Below are 26,943 nucleotides of genomic sequence, written 5' to 3'. Positions count from 1 at the left end.
ATTCTCCTGCCTCAGCCTCCTGAGTAGCTGGGATTACAGGCACACGCCACCATGCCCAGCTAATGTTTTGTATTTTTAGTAGAGACGGGGTTTCACCATGTTGACCAGGATGGTCTTGATCTCTTGACCTTGTGATCCACCCGCCTCAGCCTCCCAAAGTGCTGGGATTACAGGCTTGAGCCACCACGCCTGACGACAAATTAGAATTTTTTTACTTTTAATTCTTAGACTGATTTATTTAAGTATGTTGGCCTTATTCATCATTTAATTTGATCACCAAAAAATTCAAGAATGGATGATACAGTACAGAAAAGCCCAGTAATTCTGTAGAAATCACTATAGATGTGAAAGCAGCCATGAAGAATGAATGCTTTTTTGTGCGTGCTTATCATTATTTTCTTTTGGGGCTAAGAACTTAAGAATCTGTTCTTCCATGCAAATAAAAACTAAGAGCAGAACATATTCTAAAAGGATTCTGTTATTTATTTATTATTTATTTATTTATTTTGAGATGGAATTTTGCTCTTGTTGCCCAGGCTGGAGTGCAGTGGCACAGTCTCGGCTCACCGCAACCTCCACCTCCCAGGTTCAAGGGATTCTCCTGCCTCAGCCTCCCAAGTAGCTGGGATTACAGGCATGCACCACCACACCCAACTGATTATGTATTTTTAGTAGGGACAGGGTTTCTCATGTTGGTCAGGCAGGTCTTGAACTCCCAACCTCAGGTGACCTGCCCACCTCAGCCTCCCAAAGTGCTGGGTGAGCCACCGCACCCGGCCTGTTATTGTTTTTAAAGACTGCTTTGTTCAACAGCCCACATTTTCTTTTTCTTATCTCCACCAGGTGGAAGTATAGCACTTTTTGTACCGTGTCTTCTTACACAACTCCTCCTAGTCATTGTGCATGCACTTGGGTTAGAAGAGAAAAGATAAGCAGCATATTCCGGAGTATGAAATGTTCCTTTAGCGGGATTTTACAGCATCATATTTCAGTTATTTACTTGAGGATAATGAAAACAATAGATAGGATAAGTTTCCTTTCCACAAATTCTTTTAATTCAACAGGGGTAAACATAGACCCATTGTCATAAAGAGCATTTGAAATCCTTTGATAGCTGGAAGAACTGCAGAGGACTAAACTAAATGGACAAAATAATATCCAAATATTTTTAAGTGGATTTCCAATTAATTGATGAAAATAAACCTTTGGCATCTGGGCAAATTGGTTGTATGTAAACTGTGAGAATATTGTCTTTCATAGCTTGGTTAAGGTAAGTCTCTTATTTTCCAGGTGCAATATTGTGCTGCAAGTCAATCAATACAATAATAATTTAAATCACTTCAGCTATAATGGAAAAGTATGAAAAATTAGCTAAGATTGGAGAAGGGTCTTATGGAGTTGTATTCAAATGCAGAAACAAAACCTCTGGACAAGTAGTAGCTATTAAAAAATTTGTGAAATCTGAAGATGATCCTGTCATTAAGAAAATAGCACTAAGAGAAATACATATGTTGAAGGTAGGTTAACTTTATATATATATACATATATATAAAGTATCATGGTATTGAGTGAACTATGCATGCTAAAATTACAGAGAATTTTAAAGTTATTTCCTCCATTGGACTTAAATTCCTTTGCATCAGCACCTTTGAATAATAAGTTGATTATCACTTTGGACTTTGACCATTCTGGTTTTGTCTGATATGTATGAATACAGCTATAGATCATGATATTGTAAAGAACTTTTATTCTGGTTAATAAATATCCTAAGTTCCTTCACCCCAGTGTTTAACTCACCCCCAATCCTGGCCCTCCTCTGGATAGCCCTCCAAATACTTCCCCTACCAACTAGCAACTTAAAAAAGCACCTCCTAGCACAGAGTCAGTCAATCCCACACGACCGTCCCACTGCAGTTGATGTTAAGGCATCAACATTGGTTCCTGCCTGCACTGCACCCCAGCTTCTTAGACATATTGAATATCACTCCCAGTGACTTTTACATTTTTTACATAAAGGTTTTTGTTATAATTGTTTTCACTCTGATAAGATTTGACACGTAAGATTCTTAAGTTCTCTATGTAAATGTTTTCTTACTCTAAAAATCTTACACTTTTAGAACTATAAGCAACCTTAGAGATGCTTGTTATCCAACACCCTTATTTTCTGTAGAGGAAACGGAGGTCTAGGGTAGCACTTCTCAAATGTGAATATGCAGTAGAATCCCCAGGACTTTGATGAAATGCAGATTCTGAGTTGGGAGGTCTGGGGTGGCCCTTAGAGTGCGGAAGCTGCTGGTGTGTGGGCTGCACATTATGTAACAAGACCCTGTGATTTCAAGGACACACAGGCGACCTTCATTTTTGACACATCATCTGGTTTTAGAAAATCCCCAGAAATTCAGTTTATAAGGGGGGATAATAATTGTCCCTAATAATTATCATATTATCTCTCATTTTCAAACATTATTTCCAGCAAGTTTCCTCAACTAATACACACTAGGGTTCTGTTTAAAATATAATGATAGGTACGTAGAGTCTTCAGGAACACATCCATCACGATAAAAAAGAGTTCACTGTTAACTCTTAGCCAGCAGAGGGCGCCGGTCAGCTAGCCACCTCTGGCACCCTCACTGAGCTAAGCTGCAGGGTGGGTCTGAACCAGGCTGTGTGGTTTTCTTTTTTGATACGGAGTCTCTATCACCCAGGCTGGACTGCAGTGGCGCAATCTCGGCTCACTGTAACCTCTGCCGCCTAGGTTCAAGCAATTCTCCTTCCTCAGCCTCCCGAGTAGCTGGGACTACAGGCCCCAGCTACCGCGTCCGGCTAATTTTTGTATTTTTAAGAGACGGGGTTTCATCATCTTGGCCAGGCTGGTCTTGAACTCCTGACCTCATGATCCACCTGTCTCAGCCTCCCAAAGTGCTGAGATTACAGGTGTGAGCAACCGTGCCCGGCCAGGCAGTGTGGTTTTCTAATAAAAATAATGCTTTTACCCCTCAGCCTCTCTCTCCCGAGTCTTCAAATAAAATTAATGCTCAGGTAGTACCTTCTGCATTACAAGTGCCCCAACTTGCGAATGAACTTTAAGGTAAAAAGTAGCCCAATTACGACTCAGCTTGGTCTCTGATGAAGGCCCTCAGAATGTCAGAGTGTGCATCTTTCTGCTTTTGGTATGCTGTGACCATGTATGCCCTGAGCAGCTCCTTCTGGGATCAATTTACCTTACTTTCCTCACATAGTCCTGTTACTTAAATTGTGTTTGCCTCTCTCTGCTTACTACCTTTTTTTTTTTTTTTTTCTTGAGACGGAGTTTCGCTCTTGTTACCCAGGCTGCAGTGCAATGATGCGATCTCGGCTCACCGCAACCTCCACCTCCTGGGTTCAAGCAATTCTCCTGCCTCAACCTCCCGAGTAGCTGGTACTATAGGCGCGCACCACCATGCCCAGCTAATTTTTGTATTTTTAGTAGAGACAGGGTTTCACCATGTTGACCAGGATGGTCTCGATCTCTTGACCTCGTGATCCACCCGCCTCGGCCTCCCAAAGTGCTGGGATTATAGGCGTGAGCCACCGCGCCCGGCCTACTACCTGTTTTTCTTTAGGCAAGTTACTGTTTTCCTGGGCTAGGTTAACTTCATTCGCAAAGGAAATATAAATTGCTGCCTACCCAAAGACAGGAGATTGGACCAAGTTTAACCTTGACATTGCATCAAGCTGTAGCATCTGTAAATATTTATTTTTTTGTGTGTATGAGATGGAGTCTAACTCTGTCACCCAGGCTGGAGTGCAGTGGCACAATCTCAGCTCACTGCAACCTCCGCCTCCCAGATTCAAGCAATTCTCCTGCCTCAGCCTCCCGAGTAGCTGGGATTACATACACCTGCCACCATGCCCAGCTAATTTTTGTATTTTTAGTAGAGACAGGTTTTCACTGTACTGGCCAGGCTGATCTTGAACTCCTGACCCCGTGATCTACCTGCCTCAGCCTCCCAAAGTGCTTAGATTACAAGCCTGAGCCACTATACCCAGCCAGCATCTGTAAATCTTTTACTCCCCTAATAGAGACCCTGCTTTGCTTCCATACTGTGGTTTTGCAGGAGCACAAAGCCTCTGGTTTCCCAGATGACCTAGTCTCCTCCACTCTGCCTGTCTGCTCTTTAGGCAGTGGGGCACCTAGAAAGCTAATTCGTTTGGTACCTTGGGCTTTCCTTTTTTTCCCCTAGAGAAATGGGGTCTCAGTGTGTTGTTTAGGCTGATCTCGAACTCCTAGGTTCACGCAACCCTCCTGCCTCAGCCTGGGCATATTTTTAATGTGTAATGGATTGTCTTTTCCCAAGCTGTTGAGCAGCAGGCACACAGTTGTAGGTGACATTTGTTTTGGTCAAGCCATGCTTATGTGAAGAGGTACTGAGGTAGAGGCATGCATTGTTAGTCTCTGTACCTAACACTTTCTACTGGGTCTGCTATTTGTTGAGCTTCTACTATATGCAAAATGCTGACCGGAGCCCTCATCTTTCTGGGTAAATGGTAGACAATTTGGAAAGTTGATTTGTCTGCTATGCTGGGAAAACAGCCAGGACGGGAAGATGGGTTAGGAATAGAGCAACCATGTCTCCTGATTTGCCCAGGACAGTTCTGCTTTATAGTTTTGGTCCCAGTGCCCTGCCTGGTTCACATCCCCTTTCAAAAGCGTCCTGGTGTGGCCAGACATGGTGGCTCATGCCTGTAATCCCAGCACTTTGGGAAGCCAAGGCAGGTGGAACACTTGAGGTCAGGAGTTTCAGACCAGCCTATCCAACATGGTGAGACCCCGTCCCTACTAAAAATACAAAAATTAGCCAGGCATGGTAGCACACACTGTAGTCCCAGCCACTGGGAAGGCTGAGGCACAAGAATCGCTTGGACCCAGGAGACGGAGGTTGCAGTGAGCTGAGATGACACCATTGCACTTCAGCCTAGGTGACAGAGCAAGAAAAAAAAAGTGTCCTGGTGTGTATGCTAAATTATATGGTCACCGTAGTTATAGGCAGTGATCATATGTGCTGGTTTGCCTAGGATAGTCCTGGATTCTACCCATTACCCTAGTTTGGAGGATAAAATTATGTAATCGCTGTAGTCATGGACTATCCTACCTAATCAACATTTTCCCTTGGGTTTTCCTCTTGGTTTCCAAGAGGCTGTCTTGTGAAATACTTCAGCTTGGGAATAGAATTTAACACACAAAAATATCTATGCACAAGAGAGAACAACAGAATCAAGGAACAATGCTGAAAATATAATAAATTTAAAACACAGACTAACGGTGGGGACTTCTAGAATAGACAGCTTAATCCAAATTGAAAGTTGGGATCTGATATTACTGGGAGCCAACACTAGAATCCAGACTGAGTTTAAATCCACATGACATTTACATAAAATCCCCCCAGCAATATGTAAGCTGAGTGGATATTGATGATTTTATAGTCTTTACTCAATAATTCCATTTCCTCAGTTTTCTACTCAGGTTATTTTGTGACTTGAATATATAAAATTTCCGTAAAATACATGAAGCGTTTTTTGTTTTAGTACAGTATTTTAAGTTACATACTTTACTTGCTATCACCAGAGAGATTCAGGTCCTCTTGTTACCACTTATTATAGGTACATTAGATGAATCTTAAATTTCTCCCTCCTCAGGGGTCTGAGGAGAAGCTCTTACTAGTAACAGATCACTAAATTTTGCATTTCAATTCTTTCACAGCAATTAAAACATCCAAATCTTGTGAACCTCATCGAGGTGTTCAGGAGAAAAAGAAAAATGCATTTAGTTTTTGAATACTGTGATCATACACTTTTAAATGAGCTGGAAAGAAACCCAAATGGGTAAGTAATCTGGAAACTGAAATTCTGTGCAGCCAGTTCTCAGCTTCATTGTCTATGGAGTTAACCATGGCACATTTCAAATCCCAGCTACAATTTCCCTCTCTACCCCAACGCATCTGGCTACCCCATCCAGTCTCAGGATGTCCTCAGAAGTCAAACAATGATTTACCTATAGGAGTTATAATTAGGAAAACAAACCTACTGCAGATATAAAATCAAAATGAATTTGAGGCTAAGTTATATGTTGGATTATCTGAATTCAAAAAATGAACCAGGGTTTGGTACTAGGAAACCTATTCACGTAATTCACTAATAAGTTAAAGGATGACAAATACCTATGATTGATACATTTGAAAATTTGAAATTTTGATAAATTCATCATCCTTTCCTGATGATTAAAAAAAAAAAACCCCTAGCAGCTAGGATTAGAGGAATAGTTTCTTAATACACACACACACACACACACACACACACACACACACACACACACACGCCCCTCTTCAAAGCAACTGCCAGTTTTATACACGATGGTAAAACTAAACTTCCATTAAAGTGAGGAAGCAAGACAAGGATGTCGGCTGTCACCACTGTCATGTAACATTGTTCTGAGAACTCTAGCCAACGTAATGTAATAAAAACAAAGAAAACATCGCTTTTGGAAATAAAATTGTCGTAATTTGCTAGATACTAATGATCTTTAAAATCTAAGAAAATCACCTAAATAGTTATTAAAACCAATAGAATTCAGTCCAGTGACCCTTATAATACTACAAATTCCACATGCAAAAACGAACAGCCTTCATATCAAACAGCACTTTAGAAAATCTAACAGAGAATAGCTGGGTGCAGTATCTCATGCCTGTTATCCCAGCACTTTGGGAGGCCAAGGCAGGTGAATTCACAAGTGTGAGACCAGCCTGACCAACATGGTGAAACCTGTCTCTACTAAAAATATAAAAATTAGCTGGGTGTGGTGGTTGGCACCTGTAGTCCCAGCTACTCGAGAGGCTGAGGCACAAGGATTGCTTGAACCCAGGAGGCAGAGGTTGCAATGAGCCGAGATTGTACCACTACTTTCCAGCCTGGGTGGCAGAGCCAGACTCTGTCTCCAAAAAATAAAAATAAAAAAACTCTAGTGGAGAAGGATCACATTCAAATATTGACAACAACAAAAGTGTAGGAATAAAGATAAAGGGTCGTTCTGACACTACGTGAAGACAACTACAAAATGAGATACATAAGGATTTTATTTAAATGAACATGTTTCTAGATGGAAATATTCATGATTATAAAAATATTGCTTCCACAGTTTATCTATTTATTTAAAAAATTCGAATCAGAATACCAATAGGTTTTTTTTTTGAAACTTGAAAAAGACTAAAAAGGGACTTTTAAGTGTTGAATATTAAATCACAGTCGTTTGAGAGATTCCCTTTGACAAAAAAGTACCATAAACAAAACTAAAAAAGAAATGAGATATTGGTTAAACTATTTGCCAGAATTAATAAATTTTATATCTACCTATGAAGAATTTACAAAAAACTTTTTTTTTTTTTTTTGAGACGATGTTTCGCTCTTGTTACCCAGGCTGGAGTGCAATGGCGTGATCTCGGCTCACCGCAACCTCCGCCTCCTGGGTTCAGGCAATTCTCCTGCCTCAGCCTCCTGAGTAGCTGGGATTACAGGCACAAGCCACCATGCCCAGCTAATTTTTTGTATTTTTAGTAGAGACAGGGTTTCACCATGTTGACCAGGATGGTCTCGATCTCTTGACCTCGTGATCCACCCGCCTCAGCCTCCCAAAGTGCTGGGATTACAGGCTTCAGCCACCGCGCCCAGCAAAAAAACATTTTTTTAAAAGTTAACATCCAATTAATAAATATATTCATTCAAAAAAACTGTCATAAATCCAGACTCTGGACCCAGCCATTGCTAAGACTACAGCATTGAACAAAGCCCTCACAGAAAAGGGGCCTCACCTTACATTCCAGTGAACATGGAAAGCAAATCATTAAAAAAGAAAAAGAGGCTGAGTACAGTGGCTTATGCCTGTAATCCCAGCCCTTTGGGAGGCTGAGGCGGACAGATCACAAGCTCAGGAGTTCAAGACCAGCCTGGCCAACATGGCGAAACCCCATCTCTACAAAAACTACAAAAATTAACCTAGCCTGTCATCCCAGCTAGTCGGAAGGCTGAGGTGGGGGGATCACTTGAGCCCAGGAGTTGGAGGCTGCAGTGAGCAGAGATCATGCTGCTGCACTCCAACCTGTATAACAGAGACCCCATCTCTCTCTCTCTTTTTATTTTTTTGAAGACAGGAGAGAGAAGGAAATGACCAATACACCTAAGAAAACATGCTTATCCTTCCCTATTAATCAAGGAAATCTAAAACTTTTTAGTGAGGTACCATTTCTCATCTATTAAATTTAGCAAAGATTTTTCAAAAATTGATATACTCAGTCTTATCAATACTGTAGTCAGGGAATCAGACCTTCTCATTCATGGCTGGCGAGAGTGCCAGTTGGAGGGCAATTTGTCAATATATATGAAAAAAATTTAACTTTTTATCCTTTGATCAAGAGATTCCATTTAGAGAAATTTATAGTAAGAAGATAATCAGATCAGGCAGAAAGTTATATATATGAATGTTCAATACGTCATTATTCATAAGAAAAATATTCTATTCATCTAATTTTCCAATAGTAAAGAATTGGTTACAGGCATTTTGGTATCTCCATACAATAGTACAATATGCAGCCAGCCCATTAGAGAGCATGCTTTAGAATAGTAGTTGATGTCCTGGGGAAATGTTCCTGGGATGATATATAAAAAAATGAGATAACATAATAGAATGTTACATGTAATTGAAAATTTGAGTTTTCTCAGTATTCTGTGAAGGCACATATATTACTTTTAAAATAAAAATTAATATAAAAACAATTAAAATGGTATGTTAATTCATAGTTCAACTTTATTCAGAACTAAATAGGGTGTTGTATGTTGACTTAGAAGACAGATACGTTCAGCCATTCTATAAATTAATTTATAAATTAATATACATTTTCATGAAGTTAGACATTTGTGCTTACTCCATGTATTGTTCAAGGCCCCGAAACTATTATAAAATGTGCATTGCGTATACCAGTTTTGACTGAACTGAACATCTTTCTCTTCCCTACTTGTATCCTAAGCTTTCCTGTCTAGAGACTTAGCTCATGTTCTTCTTATTTTAATCTAGAAGGTTCTAGTTTTCTTTCACTTTCACTGTCTCTATCATAATCTTTGTTTATTTATTTTTTTATTTTTTTGAGACAGAGTTTCACCCAGGCTGGAGTGCAGTGGGGCAATCTTGGCTTACTGCAACCTCTGCCTCCTGGGCTCAAGCAATCCTCCCACCCCAGCCTCCCAAGTAGCTGAGACTATAGGCACCTACCACCATGCCCAGCGAATTTTTGTATTTTTAGTAGATATGGGGTTTTATTATGTTGGCCAGGCTAGTCTCGAACTCCTGACCTAAGGTGATCCACCTGCCTTGGCCTCCCAAAGTGCTGGGATTACAGACGTGAGCCCCACACCTGGCCCATCATAATCTTTCAAATGTGAAATCCTAGATATTTGTAATATCTCTAGGTGTCCTTCATCTGGATGGAATTTCTTCCTTCCTTTGACCCCATGGAATTTTATTTTCAACCCTGTTATGGTACTTGGTACATACTACCGTATATGTTTTCATATGCATACTCTCTCTCACTAGAGCAGAAGTTTTTTGAGGGCATACTTCATGTCTTGTTGATCTTAATGGCTTCCTCATGCCTCGCATTCTTTCACTCAAAAAATATTTCATGGAGCATTTTACACTGGTGCAGAGGATAAAGTTATAATGGCACAATCCTGCCCTCATTCAGAAGCTTAAAATGTAATGAAGAGACAGATACTCAAAGTAACAACTACAAATGGTCATCTTGATTGGTTTAATGCTGATGCAAAGGACGCACAAGAGAAGCAACTCCAACATCTGTTGGCCCCAGGAAGTGAGGGAGATTCTGTAGAGAAGGCAGCATTTGGGCTTTGAAAAGGAAGAGGGGTTGGCCAGGTGGACACTCCTGGAAGAATGCACAGACACAAGAAAGAGCAAGGCATGTTCCAGCAACTCCTGCATTGAATATATATTTAGCAACGCCAAGGACCACTGAACTATCGTGCATGGCACTCTTAAGTTTTACAAGTGTGCTTAGCACTGCTAGTGTTCAGCCCTGAGACTTCAATCTATTATACATGGAGTAATGCAAATAAGAACAATCTAGAATATGCCACTCTTTTTATGAAACATCGGGTACCTCTGGATAATAATGATTAATTTAAAGCATTCATCTGCTTGTACTCCCTTCCTAAAATCTACTTAAACAACATGCAAAAGAGTATTTTTAAAGCCCTAAGTCCAGTGAATAGCAAACAGAGATAAACAACCAGCTAGCATATATCCCAAGCCTTTTGGACTATTGTTTATTAAGGGAAGCACATAGGAGAAATAACTGGTGTACAGGTATAAGATCATCAGTGTGGTGAATGTGGGGTGAACCACGGGATGGTGAGATAATGAAGGGACCCACGGACTAAATTACAGCATAAAGAAGAGTTGGACCGGTCACGACAGCTTATGCCTGTAATGGGATTAATTATACACAGACACTTTGGGAGGCCAAGGTGGGCAGATCACTTGAAGTCGAGTTCAAGACCAGCCTGGCCAATATGGTAAAACCCTGACTCTACTAAAAATATCAAAAATGAGCTGGGTTTGGTGATATGCCTTTATGGCCTCCATAATCCCAGCAATTCAGGAGGCTGAGGCAGGAGAATCACTTCAATCTGGGAGGCAGAGGTTGCAGTGAGCCAAGATTACGCCACTGCAAGCCAGCCTAGGCAACAGAGCGAGACTCCATCTCAAAAAAACAGAAGAATTTATGTCACAGTGAAGATGGTGAAAGTGTACTGCTTCTTCTGCCAAATGAAAGCTTCCCTACTTACTGGATAGAGATAAAAGCATTTGTTAGACCAATAGATGCATCCAAAGTAGTGAGGCTGTGCTGCATTTGCTCCAGTAGAGAAACTGCATGTATAAGAGCAGCTACAATTGGCATCATCTGATTAACATTAAAATAATCTATTCTCATTCTCTAAGATTCATTTTTTTTTTTGCTACAAAGCCTAATAGTAAGTTAAATGGGATAGTGATAGGAAGTATCATCCCTGTCATCAGGGAGGATTTCCCCAAGCTGCCATTGCACTACACATGTTAGAATGATCCTGCCACCAACAAGTTTAAAATCTGGCTAGTGCAGTGGCTCACTTCTGTAATCCCAGAACTTTGGGAGTCTGAGGCGGTGAATCACCTGAGGTCAGGAGTTCTAAACCAGCCTGGCCAACATGGTGAAACTCCATCTATACTAAAAATACAAAAAAATTAGCCAGGTGTGGTGGTGGGTGCTTGTAATCCCAGCTACTTGAGAGGCTGAGGCAGGAGAATTGCTTGAACCCAGGATACAGAGGTTGCAGTGAGCCAAGATCATGCCACTGCACTCCAGCCTGGGCAACAAGAGCAAAACTCCATAAAAAAAAAAAAGTTTAAAATCTAATGAAAAGTCAGATTACATGAGAACAATTATAGATTATGATAGTGTTATAAAACTGCTACTTTGGTTTATAAAAGTGCATCTGTCCACGTCTGACTGATACCAACACATGAGGTACATTGGTAAATTAAACTTGAATTTCTTCATCAGTCAATTGAGCATAAAAATTTACCATGAGGTTGTGGGTGTGGCTTGGTGGAAGGATAACAGTGAATCAAGAGTATTAAGAAACACATTATTGCCCAGGTATGGTGGCTCACGCCTGTAATCCCAGCACTTTGGGAGGCTGAAGTGGGTGGATCACCTGAGGTCAGGAATTCAAGACCAGCCTAACCAACATGGTGAAACCCCATCTCTATTAAAATAAAAAAATTATCTGGGCATGGTGGTGGGCCCCTGTAGTCCCAGCTACTCAGGAGGCTAAGACAGGAAAATTGTTTGAACCTAGGAGATGGAAATTGCAGTGAGCCTAGATTGTACCACTGCATCCCAGCCTGGGCGACAGAGCAAGACTCTGTAAAGTGAAGCCAATCACCAGTGACCTTGAAAGCCACTGTGGTTCACCAGTTTTGGGGCAATAGGGAGCTTAATGATAGTCAGGTGGCAAATGAGTCTTGACTCAAATCCATCTCATGGTCGTCCCAGTGGGTCCACAGATCCATCCTGGTGCATGTTTCCCAATTTCATAAGTGAGTTGCTAAAATGAATACACTAACAAAAGGAACAAAAGTGAAGTGGTTCTCTGGTCCAAGGAATGAAGGCCATTATGGTAGAAGAGCCTAGGAGAAGTATCTGGCATGTTGCTTCTTACCGATATAGAAAACTGAAAGCAATGCTGCAGATTTGGAGAAAAGCATAGATTAGCATTGCCGTTAAATGCTATGGGGAGACAGAGTTGGGAACTCGATGGGCATGGTGTCTATGATAAATTCTCTTCTTCAGCGTTTTTTTGTTTCTTTTTGTTTTTTGGTTTTTTTGTTTCGTTTTGTTTTGAGACGGAATCTCTCTGTCGCCCAGGCTGGAGTGCTGTGGTGCAATCTGATCTTGGCTCACTGCAACCCCCACCTCAGGTCAAGCAATTCTCCTGCCTCAGCCTCCCAATTAGCTGGGACTACAGGCATGTTCCACTATGCCTGGCTAATTTTTTGTATTTTTAGTGGAGACAGGGTTTCACCGTGTTAGCCAGGATGGTCTCAGTCTCCTGACCTTGTGATCCACCTGCCTCAGCCTCCCAAAGTGCTGGGATTACAGGTGCGAGCCACCGCACCCGGCCTCTTCAGCGTTTCGATTTCCTCCAGTCTCTGAATTCCTTCTTCCTCATTTTATTAATAAATTTCTGGCATCTTAACTTTCTTTGGCATAGAAAACCATTTGTTCTAGGTTTAGTCAACCACTTCAGCAACTAACTAGAATCATTCCTGGATACCCCAGGTAGTCTGTTGAAACCAGAATCTGGAGCCAGGTGTGGTGGTTCACACCTGTAATCCTAGCACTTTGAGAGGCCAAGGCAGGTGGATCACTTGAGGTCGGGAGTTCAAGATCAGCCTGGCCAACATGGTGAAACCCTGTCTCTATTAAAAATACAAAAAAATTAGCTGGGGGTGGTGGCAGACACCTGTCATCCCAGCTACTCAGGAAGCTGAGGCAGGAGAATTGCTTGAACCTGGGAGGAGGAGGTTTCAGTGGGCCAAGACCACACCACTTCACTCCAGCCTGGGAAACAGAGCAAGACTCCGTCTCAAAAAAAAAAAAAGAAAAAGAAAAAACAAAAAACCGGAATCTCAAATAAGTTGTGCCCATATTGTTAAAATCAGCCCAATATAAAGTCATATTTCTTCCTCTCTGATCCAACACCCACGAAATCCATTTCCTCATACATTCCTCGTTATAAATCAGCAAAATGTTGTAGTTCTTTTTGCTATGTAAATCCTCTCTTCCTCTGTTTCACTTTGCTGTAGGCCCCCTGGGTCATGCTGGGATCTAACTTTAGTTAAGATTTGGAGACCTTGAAGGGAGCTGGGTAGAAGAGCCTAGAAGACAGTGGGCATACCCACCCAGTGCACCTTCCTCAGGTGAGCTCTGAGAGTCTGCAGCAAGGCACAACCAGCCTCATTGTACAAGTTTGGGGGCTACTTCCCATGAGAAAAGAAATGTGGAAGGAAGTTGGGGTGCTCTTAGTTACGTGAATGCTTTCAAGTGTCACGTTCCAATTCCTGGACTATTTCTCCTTCTCTTTTCATTAACTGAGAAACTAATTATCTTCACATCAATTCAGTCTTTGTTGTCACTGAGCACCCTGCAGGGCGATTGTGTGTGTCAGTTTTTTTAGTAATCTCATGGTAGTCCCAGTGGATCTGTAAAGTGGGTCCTGCAGAAACAAGAAGTAAGGGATTCTTTAGGGTAAATATTGAAATACCTGATTTCCTAACTGTGCCTTGAACCAAGATATTAAAGCTCTGAACCTGTGCTTTTTTTCTTCAATTTCTCCAGTGAAATGAGAAGCAGCCAGACAACCTCATGTATCTGTTATTACTTATGTTCCCCATATTGTTCTGTCACACTTAGTTCACCAAAGCCTTGCCTTGAATCGATATTTTATTCCAGATGACCACAGATGAGTATGTAAATTCCTTTTTCAGGCCAGGTGCAGTGGCTCCTACATGTTATCCCAGCACTCTGGGAGGCCAAGGCAGGCCGATTGCTTGTGATCAGGATTCGAGACCACTCTGGGCAACATGGTGAAACCCCGTCTCTACTAAAATACAAAACATTAGCCAGACGTGGTGGTGGGCACCTGTAGTCCCAGCTACTCGGGAAACTGAGGCAGGAGAATTGCTTGAACCCAGGATGCAGAGGTTGCAGTGAGCCAAAATCACTCCATTGCACTCCAGTCTGAGTTACAGAGTAAGACTCTGTCTCCAAAAAATGCAAATACAAATAAATAAATAAATACCTGTTTTATCACTGGGTGGCCGTCTGCCAGTATCCCAGCCATTAATGGCAATTAGATGCTGCCCTTCAGACCCCATTACATCAGATGCCCAGTCCTAGATTCTCACGGCCTTGGGATTGTTTCCCATATTCACTTCTGGTACCATGTCCTGAATTGGTCAGGATTCAACAACAGAATTCACTCTAGCTAGTTTAAAGAGAAAGAGACTTGTCGCAGGGTGTTAGTTTATAAAATTTGTGGGAGTACCAGAGAAACAAGCTTAATGGAACATCTATTAGGTTCCAGGTCTTGTTCTAGGTGCTGGGGCTACAACAGTGGACAAGAGAAAGTCTTTGCCCTTGTGGAATTTACATTCTGACGTAGTCCAACAATAAAGAAGAGTTATGAGTCTTTGAAGAAAAATAAAGCACAGCATGGAGTTAGAGAATACCCAGGGAGGTGTATTAGTTAGGGTTCTTCAGAGAAACAAAACCAAAGGAATACATAGAAGTACTGATAACAGGAAATTTATTACGGGTATTGACTTATGTGATTAAAAAGAGAGAGAGACGTTCCTCAATCTACCATCTGCAAACCAGAGAACCAGGAAAGCCGGCGGTCTCATTCAGGCCAAGTCCTAAGGCCCAAGAGCTAGGAGACAGAGAGTTTCAAAGTCCAAAGGCCTGAGAGCCAGGACCTTCCACATCCAAGGGCAGAAGAAGATGGATGTCCCAGCTCAAGGAAAGAGAGAGAAGCAGCCCTTCCTCTGCCTTTTTGTTGTGTCCAGGCCCTCAACGATGCCTGCCTGCCCTCACCATTGTGGGTGGGTCTTCTTTACTCAGTCTACTGATTCAAATGTGAATTCCTTCCAGAAATGCCCTCACAGACACACCTACAAATGAGGTTTTGGGTTTTTTCTTTTTTTTTTTTTGAAAGAGAGGGTCTCATTCACTCATCTCACTCTCTGCAGTGGCCTGAACATGGCTCACTGCAGCCTCAAACTCCTGGATTCAAGTAATCCTCCTGCCTGAGCCTCCTGAGCAGCTGGGACTCTCACCATTATGTCTGGCTAATTTTTAAACTTCGAGTAGAGATGGGGTCTTGCCATGTTGCCCAAGCTGGTCTCAAACTCCTGGGCTCAAGCAATCCTCCTGCCTCAGCCTCCCAAAGTGCTGGGATTGCAGGCATGAGCCACCACATCTGGCAGAAATAATGTTTTACCAGCTGTCTGGGCATCCCTTAACCTAGTCAAGTGAACACAGGAAATTACTCATCATGAAAAGGGAGTAGAAGGAACAATAAGCACAAAGATTGAAGGTGTAAATAAGCCTGGCATGTTCAGAGAATAGCAGAAACTAATGGGCTGGGCTGGAGTGACATTGGGATGTAATAGGAGATAAAGTTGGGAAGGGAAATCGAAGTAAAATGTTATCAACAGCCTGGCAGGTCATAGAAACAAGGCTGGATTTTATTCTAGCCTAGGAAAGATTTACTGAGAAGGACCGAGTTCATCTTGGGTAATAATGAAATCAAGCTTCCCCTGTTCTGTTTTTATAACAAACTTACAGGCAATGACTTCTGACGTCAGCATCGTGTCTTCCCCTGAGTGCCTCAAAGAGCATATTCTGGGCAGTTCAGTCTGAATTCCCCCACCATGTTACCCTTTCTTGTTAACCCATTCAGACTTGAACTGTGATGTCTCATGTTTGCTTTCAGGCCTTCATTATAACTTTTAGTATTACTTTCTGTGGCAGAAACCTCCACTACTTTTGCATCAACTGAATATTTGTCTTTGTACTTGCCCAAAATATAATACTTAAACATTGAGCATCAGTTGATTTCACCAAAGGTTTATTTGGCTCCAGGATGCTTTGAAAAATGCTGCCTGTGGCTGAGCAGTTCTGCGGCGCCCTCTTTCTGGACTGAGCACCGCGCGGATGTGTATTCTCTTTGATGCCTGTCTTCTGTTTGCATGGGCAGTGGTGTCGATTTGCGGTTCTCTTTGACGGCCAGCTTCTCTTTGCACGATTGGTGGTGGTGTTTTGCCCCATGGAATCTGCCTTCTTGGAACCTAGCTGAACCAAACGGGGCACTTCCTGTGAGATGCCTTTAAATAGCTCGGGACTTCCCTATGAAACTACTTCATTCTCGAGTCCGTGTTATTAAGGCTAATAATTGGGGCTTTGCAGTTTCCGAATCCTAGCCCCTACCTTGTTTCCCAGTTCCAGTACTTACTCTCCTGCACCTGTAGTCTCTTAGATCCCGACCATCAGTGTTCCGTTCTCGCACCAGTAGAGGCGTGTGTTTCACGCTCGCTAGACCCTCCCAAGGACTGAAATCCATTTCCCTTCCTCTCACTGCTGCCACCATAACCTAAGTGTCTAAATCTCAGTTGGGTAACTGAATTCGTGTCCTAATTTCTCTCTCTGTATGTATGTTGCCCCCCAGAAATCCATTCTCCATATTTTGTGATTTCTTTGCTTGATTTCTTTCAATGGTTTTGAATTTGAAATAAAATCCAAATTTCTTACCGAGATCTAGATCTCTGAGGCCCTCCATGGACTGGTCTGTGCCAGCCTTCCCAGCTTCTTCACTCATGCGTCAGCCACACTGGCCTCACACTGTTTTCGCCACACTCCCAGTTCTTTCTCTCCTCGGGGCCTCTGCTATTCTTCTGCACCTCTTCCATCTTTTTGCAGGGGTCTCAGTCCCATCAACTGTCCTTATCCAATCTCAGACCTGTATCTCCAGAACCCATGTGGGTGTTAAAACCAGACATTGAGGGGATAGATTTCTCAATAAACTTATGAGATATTATTCTATGATTACACATGAGGAAAACCGAAGGCACAAAGAGCTTAGATAAAACGTTCAAGATTTAAGTAGGAAGCAGCGTATCTGGGATTTGAACTCAAGCAACCTGTCTCACAGTGCCCAAAACGGCTATACAATCCTTTCTGCCTCGTATTTTTTCTTTTCTTTTTTTTAAAATTAATTAATTAATTATTTTTTTAAAGATGGGGTTTCACCATGTTGGTCAGGCTGGTCTTGTACTCCCAACCTCAGGTGATCCGCCCGACTTGGCCTCCAAAGTGCTTGGATTACAGGCATGAGCCACCACGCCCAGCCTCTGCCTCGTATTTTTAAAGTGTAAACAATGTTGTTTCAGGTTTGGCCCTAGGTTAAGTGGAGGGAAGAATAAAGTTATATCAGAATTCAATGCTGGAAATAGACGTTTCAAGTGGAAAGGGATTTAATCATGAGAATTAGGTACATTCATAATAATAATTAGGAGAACTAGAGTCAAAGGGTTGTCACTGGGCCACTGATGTCAAGGATGTGCCACAGTAATTGTGGTACAAGATGAGGAAACTGCTCTGAAGAAAAATAGCTGTGCACGTTGCTTGCTGTTTCTCTGCGTATACTTCAGCCTCACATGGTGGTATCTTGTAGCTAGTGTCGTAACTGAGTCATGCGTAGGCCTTCCCACTGTTCTGTGAAGTCAGCTACATCTGTGCATGTTCAGTTTTTATTTTTATTTATTTATTTATTTTTTAAAGCCAGTCAACTTTAGCAGTGGGGGGTTGTATACCAACTTTAGTGACACTAATGTTAATAAGTTCTGATAACCCACTCCCATCGGACCAGCCGCATGTTAAATTTTTAAAAAGTGATCTAAATATACTACTTAAATATCCAAATATGACAAAATATTAAATCTGAGTGATGGAGATGTTTGGGGTATTACCTAATTTAATTTTTTTAATTAACAAAATCCTTGCAGTGGATATTTGGTGAAAGAAACCCTTACGTTTCAGATTTTTGAAAAACATGCAAACAACAGCCACACCTCTGTCAACAGGGCTGAAAGACAAACAACACTGAGAAAAATATTTGCAGCATGTGTAACAGACTGTGATGTACCTTGAGTCTTTCTAAATCAGTTAGAAAACAGTAAACAGACCAATTTAAAAAGCAATAAAGGCCATGAAATGGAATTGCACAAAAGAAGAAATGTAGGATCCAATAAGGGCGTGAAAATTAATAATCACTAAAAATTAGTGAAATACAAATAAAAACCACAATGAGACACGTTTTTATTTTAACCACAGATTGGCAAACATAACACTGGCAAAACCAAATGTTGGCAAGACAATGAGGAGACAGGGACTTTCATGCACAGATGTTTGGTGGGAGTGAAAATGGGTATAACCTTCCTCAGAAAGGGTAGTTTGGCAGTGTGTAAATGTGAAGGCATCATCATGGGACAGTGATGGGAGCGATGGAAAGCTACCAACGGAAAAGTTACAGAGAATGTAATTGCTATAATTTTTAGAGATGGTTACGTAAAGTAGAATACTCCCAGACAGAATAAGTTGCCCAGATTCCCAATCCCCAGTGGAAAATCCACCTCCCCATGATACTTCTCAATATTTTCTACACAGAGGGATGAGTCTGCCAGGAACAAGAAGCTCACACCCTCTCATTCTCATGGGATCTTTATTCTCCCTGGCCTCCTTTTGGGCTATAAACCTACCTGCTTACCAGGGACAAGTAACTATTACAAAATAACTTGAGTGTCTACTGCCAACATGAGTTGGATGAATTGAAGAGCTGTCTTCCAAGTATACTTTTTTCCTGCAAAACCAGGTCTCTGTCTACCTGAATTTTATCCTTGCAGGATCAAAATGTAATGCATGCCTACCATTGGTCTCAGATATCCCACTTCTAGAGCTTATCTTAAGAAGATAATTGCAAAATATCATAAGACGGATGATTACAGATACTCACTAAAGAATTTCTAGAAATAAAAACTGGCTAAACTTAACTGCTCATCAATGGAGACTAAGTAAATTTTTACACATCCATACGATGATCTCTGGAGCCATTAAAATATATGTGTACATGTTGGTATTTGTACCTCTATACATAAAATGTTTCTCAAAGTGGTCAGGGGTGAAATTAAAGAAAATAAATGGGTGGCTAGGTAGATGTCAGGGAGACTTCATATATATACATTTATACTTTTCAAATTTGACCATACAAATGTATTTATTTTTAAATTAAAGTTAAAAAGTAGATACTGGCCGAGAGTAGTGGCTCACACCTGTAATCCCAGCACTTTGGGAGGCTGAGGCAGGCAGATCATCTGAGGTCGGGAATTCAAGACCAGCCTGGCCAACATGAGGAAACCCCGGCTCTACTAAAAATACAAAATTAGCCAGATATGGTGGCACACGCTTGTAATCCCAGCTACTCTGGAAGCTGAGGCAGGAGAATCGAATCACTTGAACCCAGAAGGAGGAAGTTGCAGTGAGCTGAGATCGTGCCACTGCACTCCAGCCAGGGTGACAGAGCCAGACCCTGTCTCAAAAAAAAGAGAGAGAGAGAGACAGGGAGAGAGAAGAACAGAGATGCCTGAAGAGACAGCCACCGGAAGTTATAGAAGTTATTTTGGGGTAGGAAGATTTGACCCAACATGTTTTACTCCTTTTGTTTTGCATATTTTTAAATATTCATAAGCATGTGTCATTTTACATATGTAAAAAATTAAAATTACAAAAGGAAATTATGTAACTATAATAAACGATAGTAAAGCCAAATTTTCATTAAAATCTTTTGTTAGGGCCCCTCTGCACGGTGTTCCTTTCGTTAGGGCCCCTCTGCATGGTGTTCCTTTCGTTAGGGCCCCTCTGCACGGTGTTCCATCCCTCAGCATGCCACTTCTCTTCCCAGCCCTTGCTTCTGGAACTCTATCCTAGGAGTTTTCATTTCCTTTTTTATTTTTTTCCCTCAGAGTTGCTGATGGAGTGATCAAAAGTATATTATGGCAAACACTTCAAGCTCTTAATTTCTGTCATAAACATAATGTAAGTAACATTTTCTAATGTACTTGTTAATTTCTTCATGATGACTTTTTTCTTCTAAATAGCTCAGGGTTTTGTTCAGAGAGTTGAAGACAAAGGGAAAGTAAGACCCAAAGAAGTGAAACAAAAGGAAGTTGAGCCTGTGATCCGAGCACTTTGGGAGGCTGAGGTGGGAGGATCACGTGAGCCCCAGAGTTTGAGACCAGCCTGGACAATATAGCAAGACCCTGTCTCTTCAAAAAAGAAGAAAAGGAAGTAACAAAAGAAAGTCAAAATATGATTTTTTAAAAAAGTGATGCATTCCAATTTCTGTAAGAATCAAATTGCTCATTCCTTATGAATTAAAAACTTGAATAAATGTAATGATTCCCTTTGCCATAGTGCTAGTGACGCCTGTGAATATTTTTTAATTGAGCTAGCATAATTTTTCAGGGCCGGTGTGGGGGCTCACACCTGTAATCCCAGCACTTTGGGAGGCCAATGTGGGGAGATGGCTTTGAGCTCAGGAGTTCAAGACCAGCCTGGCCAAGATGGTGAAACCCCATCTCTACTAAAAATACAAAAAAATTAATCGGGCATGGTGGGTGGGTGGGTGCCTGTAATCCCAGCTACTCAGGAGGCTGATGCAGAGGATTGCTTAAACCTGGGATGTGGCAGTTGCAGTGAGCCAAGATCACGCCTCTGCACTCCAGCGTGGGCAACAGAGTGAGACTCCATCTCAAAAAAAAAAAAAAAAAGAAAGAAAATCAGCCAGCTATGGTGGCACGTACCCGTAATCCTAGCTACTTGAGAGGCTGGAGCTGGAGAATCACTTGAACCCAGGAGGCAGAGATTGCAGTGAGCCGAGATCCCAACACTGCTCTTCAGCCTGGGAGATAGAGTGAGAACCTGTCTCCAAAAATAATAACAATAATAATAATTTTTCAGGATACTGGTGGTGTAATCCCCCACGATACTTGTTTTTATTTTTTACATCTCTTATGTCCTTTATTCTATAGCAATCTAAGTCCCCCTTCCCTTTCCTTTTTAAAGTTCATTTCCATTAATTTTGTATAGCCATAGTTATCAAAGTTGAGCATGCATCCAAATCGCAAGGAAGGCTTGTTAAAACACAGCTTCCTGGGCCCCGCCCCCAGACTTTCTCAATCAGTAGGTCTGCAGTAGGGCCCCAAGAATGTGCATTTCTCATATTTTCCCACGTGCTACTGAAGCTGCTGGTTCAAGAACCACACTTTGGGCCCGGCACGGTGGCTCAAGCCTGTAATCCCAGCACTTTGGGAGGCCGAGACGGGTGGATCACGAGGTCGAGAGAGCGAGACCATCCTGGTCAACATGGTGAAACCCCGTCTCTACTAAAAATACAAAAAACTAGCTGGGCGTGGTGGCGCGTGCCTGTAATCCCAGCTACTTAGGAGGCTGAGGCAGGAGAATTGCCTGAGCCCAGGAGGCAGAGGTTGCGGTGAGCCGAGATCGCGCCATTGCACTCCAGCCTGGGTAACAAGAGCGAAACTCGGTCTCAAAAAAAAAAAAAAAAAAAAAACCACACTTTGAATACAACTAGTAATTTTGGCCAACTGTTTTCTGTATGTAACTTAACTTGTTCTTTCCCTTGTAGTTCCTGTAAATTGGAGTTTACATGTAGAGGCTTGGTCATATTCAGCTTCAGCCATTTTTTAGATAAGAATACCTCCTGTGTGGTGCCGTATACCTCCTATTGCCTCCGCATCGTGAGGCGTTTGGCATCTGGTTGTCCCACTTTCACAAAAGTTGAAATCGATTACTGAGCTCAGGAAGTATGCGTTTGGTCCCTTCCGTTATCATTTTCCCTGTCAACCTTGTTTCCTTGATGGTTTTAGCATCCAGTGATGATTATTGCCTGTATCTAGAATTTCATGACAGTAATTTTCTAATTGTACTATTCCTTCTGCATTTATTAATTGAAATTGTATGGAAAAGAACTCACCCTCATGGACTCTGGCTACTTTTATTTATCAACACTCAGAGTGGTGAGTTGGTATCTTAGCAACAATGACAAGTTTTGGGGAGAGGTGGCTGGAGCACCATTATAAACACGAGTTTTATGTTGTGTTTTCAATCCTTTGCTGTTATTGGTCTCTCTGATGCTCAGATTTTTCCATCTTAGGCCAATGAGAGCTTCTTTTAAGTTGGCTGCTGGTACCTTTGCTATATATCATTATATTTTTGAGGCAGTCTTGCTCTGTTGCCCAGGCTGGAGTGCAGTGGCGTGATCATAGCACACTTCAGCCTCAAATTCCTGGGCTCAAGTGATTCTCCCACTTCAGCCTCCCTCAGTAGCTAGGGCTACAGGCACGTGCCAATTTTTTTTTTTTTTTTTTTTTTTTGTAGAGACGGGGGTCTCACTATCTTACCCAGGCTGGCCTCAAACTCCTGCGTTGGCTGCCCAAAGTGCCAGGATTACAGGTGTGAACCACTGCACTCAGCCAATGATAGCTTTTAAAAAATATCTCTAGACCTTTTGAGTTGGTGCCTAGACAGAGACAGTGCTGAGGCAATGATACAGAGTACCATATGGTCAGTTTTGTTGCCAGCAGAATGTCTATCATAGCAGCCTAGGATTGCTGAAAAAGAAAGTATAAGATCATGGAAATACATTTCAATACGGAGGGGAAGCTTTCTTCAGTTTTAGGAAAGTCAGTGATGTTTTTATTAGGTTAAATCAAAAGCTTTCCTTTTCTTTCTTTCTTTCTTTTTTTTTTTTTTTTTTTTTTTTTTGGAGACAGAGTCTTGCTCTGTCTCTCAGGCTAGAGTGTAGTGGCGTAATCTCAGCTCACTGCAACATTCACCTCCCAGGTTCAAGCGATTCTCCTGCCTCAGCCTCTAGCGTAACTGGGATTACGGGCACCTGCCACCGTGCCCAGCTAATTTTTGTATTTTTAGTAGAGATGGGGTTTCACCTTCTTGGCCATGCTGGTCTCAAACTCCTGACCTCATGATTTAACCACCTCACCCTCCCAAAGTGCTGGGATTACAGGCGTGAACCACTGCGCCCGGCCAAAAGCTTTTATTTTCTATGAATGTAGAAGGACATTTTTTACGAACCAGTAAACCTGTTTTTCATGATGCAAATTGTGCTAATACTTAATAAAGATGATGCCAAATTGAGTCCCTATCTCTGTTGCTTTCCACCATGCTATAGGAGGTATCAAAGTTGCTGCAGGAGTTTTGCAGATAGTTAAAATGATTTCTAAAAATACCACTTACCACAAGTGTTTATACTTTATCCCTATATAACCAAACAGATTCCTGGGTACTTGGTGCTTGAATGCAATGTCTGTGGCTGCTTTATCTTTTTATCTCTCTAATACCTAAGCTGGATTTTTTTCTTTTCTTTCTTTTTGGATTTTTTTCTATAAAGGGTGCTCAATAAATATTTATTAAATAATTAGACAGATGGATGGATGGATGGATGGAGGGATGGATGGATGAGTCAGTCAACCCAAACTGCCTGACTGTGACTTGCTATTTCCAGTGGACCCAAACATTAGTGTAGATCAATACAACTGCTATCATTTCCCTGCTTGGAACAACACATTCTTTTTTTTTTTTTTTTTTTTTTTTTTTTTTTGTGACAGAGTTTCGCTCTTGTTGCCCAGGCTGGAGTGCAATGGCGCAATCTCGGCTCACCGCAAACTCCGCCTCCTGGGTTCAGGCAATTCTCCTGCCTCAGCCTCCTGAGAAGCTGGGATTACAGGCACGCGCCACCATGCCCAGCTAATTTTTTGTATTTTTAGTAGAGACGGGGTTTCACCATGTTGACCAGGATGGTCTCGATCTCTTGACCTCGTGATCCACCCGCCTCGGCCTCCCAAAGTGCTGGGATTACGGGCTTGAGCCACCATGCCCAGCCGGAACAACACATTCTATAGCTTAAGCTCTAAAACATGGAAAACTTCTGATTGATAATCTATGGCCTCTATTTAAAATAGATAATTTTTCAGGCCAAGCACAGTAATAATCCTAAGCAGGACACTGACGGTTAAGGTAGCAAGGGTTTCAGGCCTTGCTACTCCAAGCATGGATCAGAAACATCACCTGGGAGCTTGTTAGAACTGCTGAATCTGACGGCCACTACAGACCTGCTGAATCAGAGTCTGCATTTTAACAAGAGCTCCAGATGATTCATGTGCACATTAAATTTGGAGAAGCACAGGACTTAATACCTACTCATTTTGTTTTGTTTTACACTACAATATCGCTAGAGTGAGGTAACCGAGTGATCCATTTAGCACCATAATGAACACATGGATTTTTATATATTTGATGTATTGATTAGAGAAAAGGGGCTTCATCTCAAAATGGCAAAAATGACTTCTTTTTTCTTTTTCTTTTTTTTTTCTGAGACAGGGTCTTGCTCTATTGCCCAGGCTAGAATGCAGTGGTGCCTTCACGGCTGCAACCGCAGCCTCCCATGTTCAAGCAATCCTTCCACCTCAGCCTCCCAAGGAACTGGCACCACAGGCATATGCCACCATGCGTGGCCGATTTAAAAAAAAAAATTTTTTTTTTTGCAGAGATAGTCTCATTGTGTTGCCCAGGGTGGTCTCAAACCCCAGACCTCAAGCAGTCCTCCCACCTTGGCCTCCTAAAGAGTTAGGATTACGGCATAAGCCATCAAGCCCAGCTGGCAAAAACGACTTCTGTGATAGGAGTGGGTCACGCTGCAACATCCTTCAGCATCTTGTTGATATCTATGTTTTGATTGTCAACGAGGGGGTCCTTTTTCTCTCTCCTTGCTGTATGAGCATCCATGCCTAAGCCTCAAAGAGAATAAATTTCTCAGATAATAAAAAACTATTTATTGTTTTATCAGGCTATTTAAGAAGCAATTTCTGATGTGCAAGTTTGCAGAGATGATTTTAAAGTTAAAAGTCAGTTTTAAAATATCATGGATCTCTCTTTTGGCTGGCTTGTGAGACAAAAAAAAAAATTGCCCATCAGCCACAACAACCCAACCTGAGCAATGTTTGCTAAAAGCTGTGTATAAAACTCAATTTATTAAAATTATTTTGTTAAGAGACTTGCATGATTTTTGTTCTTTGAGGGAAAATAAGCTGATTGAAAGAGGCATTGCAGAGAGTTTGCACGGAATGTGGCTTTGCAGTGGAGTAGGTGAACGCTGTATGTCTAAGCATCTTCATCCCCTGCATCCTGTTTCTTATGGTTCCAATTTTTTGTTTTATTTTTATTTTATTTGTGTATTTTTAAATTTTTATTTATCTATTTTGAAACAGAGTCTGGCTCTGTAGCCCAGGCTGGAGTGCAGGGCTCGATCTTGGCTCCCTGCAGCCTCCACTTCCTGGGTTCAAGAGATTCTCCTTTATCAGCCCCCCCGAGTAGCTGGGATGACAGGCACCCACCACCACACCTGCATAACTTTTGTATGTTTAGTAGAGACAGGGTTTCACCACGTTGGCCAGGCTCGTCTCAAACTCCTGACCTCAGGTGACCCGCCTGCCTTGGCCTCCCAAAGTGGTGGGGTTACAGGCATGAGCCACCATGCCGTCTAGGTTCCAATTATTTTTACTCCCTTTTTAATTTCTTCAATATCCTCTCACTCTTTATCAGTAACTTCTCTTACCTGCTCCTATACCAATACATTTTCCTGTTTCTTTGGGATATGTCAACACTTCATTTCCCTTTGTATATTTGGTCGAAAAATAAGTGCTATAAATTTCACATGGATTAGATCCAGAAAACAGATGTATAGGCCAATGGACAGATATCGATGTAAATCCATTTACTTGGTAATGCTACACATAGTCTAGAAAATACTAGAATTTGATGCAAACTCATTTAAGGAACATAACCTGTTCTAATGTAATCACCAACTGTGTTACTGACACAGAGTGTTAGTCTGTTTCATAAGTGTGTTGCTTAAAAGGATATCAAAACTATGTTCATTTGTATTCCAACAATTTTTTTTTTGAGACAGGGTCTCACTCTGTCACCCAGGCTAGAGTGCAGTAGTGCCATCTTGGATCACTGCAACCTCTACCTCCTGGGGATAAGTCATCCTCCCATCTCAGCCTCCTGGGTAGCTGGTACTAAAGGTACATGCCACTACAACTGGCTGCTTTTTGCATTTTTTGTAGAGATGGAGTTTCACTAATGGACTCAGGCTAGTCTCGAACTCCTGAGCTCAAGCAATCTTCCCACTTTGGCCTTCCAAATTGTGGGATTACAGTCATCAGCCACCATGCCGAGCCTATATATTTTTTTTTAATTAGCATCTATGGCCTTAGTACTTTTAAGAGACCTAAAAAAGTTTCTTCAAACTGCTCTTCATACAAATTGCAAAGCAGTTGACGGTAATTGAGACTAAGCAAGAACGAGCTCCTGTTACCAGTGTCATTTCTGGAACCTAAAATGAATTTAGGGCTCAGCTTTTTCTCTTTCTAGATAGCTATTAGAGAAGCAAAGAAAATCGTTTCAGTATTGTCAATTTGACAGAAATACTTAAAGGTCCTGATGGCATAGCAGAGAAGGAGGCAGTAGTTGATTATTGCGACACTTAATTCGTGGACTCTGTCAGGGACCACTTGCAATCACAGGATTGTTGCAAGGATGAAATAATCCATGCTTTGAATTGAAAGTGCTTTGAAAAGTACAG

General features: G+C 41.7%; 1 protein-coding gene across 3 annotated transcripts in view; it reads left to right on the top strand.

Annotated features, from left to right (window-relative positions):
• CDKL4 (cyclin dependent kinase like 4) overlaps nt 1-26,943 on the top strand; it is a 92,145-nt gene that overhangs the window by 14,258 nt on the left and 50,944 nt on the right. For all 3 annotated transcript variants that reach the window (XM_039480323.2, XM_003926789.4, XM_074396153.1), the window contains exons 2-4: nt 1,291-1,517; nt 5,741-5,862; nt 20,222-20,294. In XM_039480323.2, the coding sequence (XP_039336257.2) occupies nt 1,350-1,517; nt 5,741-5,862; nt 20,222-20,294 (363 nt within the window). In that variant the 5' untranslated portion in view covers nt 1,291-1,349. The remainder of the gene's footprint in view (nt 1-1,290; nt 1,518-5,740; nt 5,863-20,221; nt 20,295-26,943) is intronic.

Source organism: Saimiri boliviensis, chromosome 1 (assembly GCF_048565385.1).
Source record: "Saimiri boliviensis isolate mSaiBol1 chromosome 1, mSaiBol1.pri, whole genome shotgun sequence".
NCBI classification, from domain to species: Eukaryota; Metazoa; Chordata; class Mammalia; order Primates; family Cebidae; genus Saimiri; species Saimiri boliviensis.
Note: the sequence above shows the minus strand (reverse complement) of the source record. Positions and strands in the feature narration are given on the sequence as shown.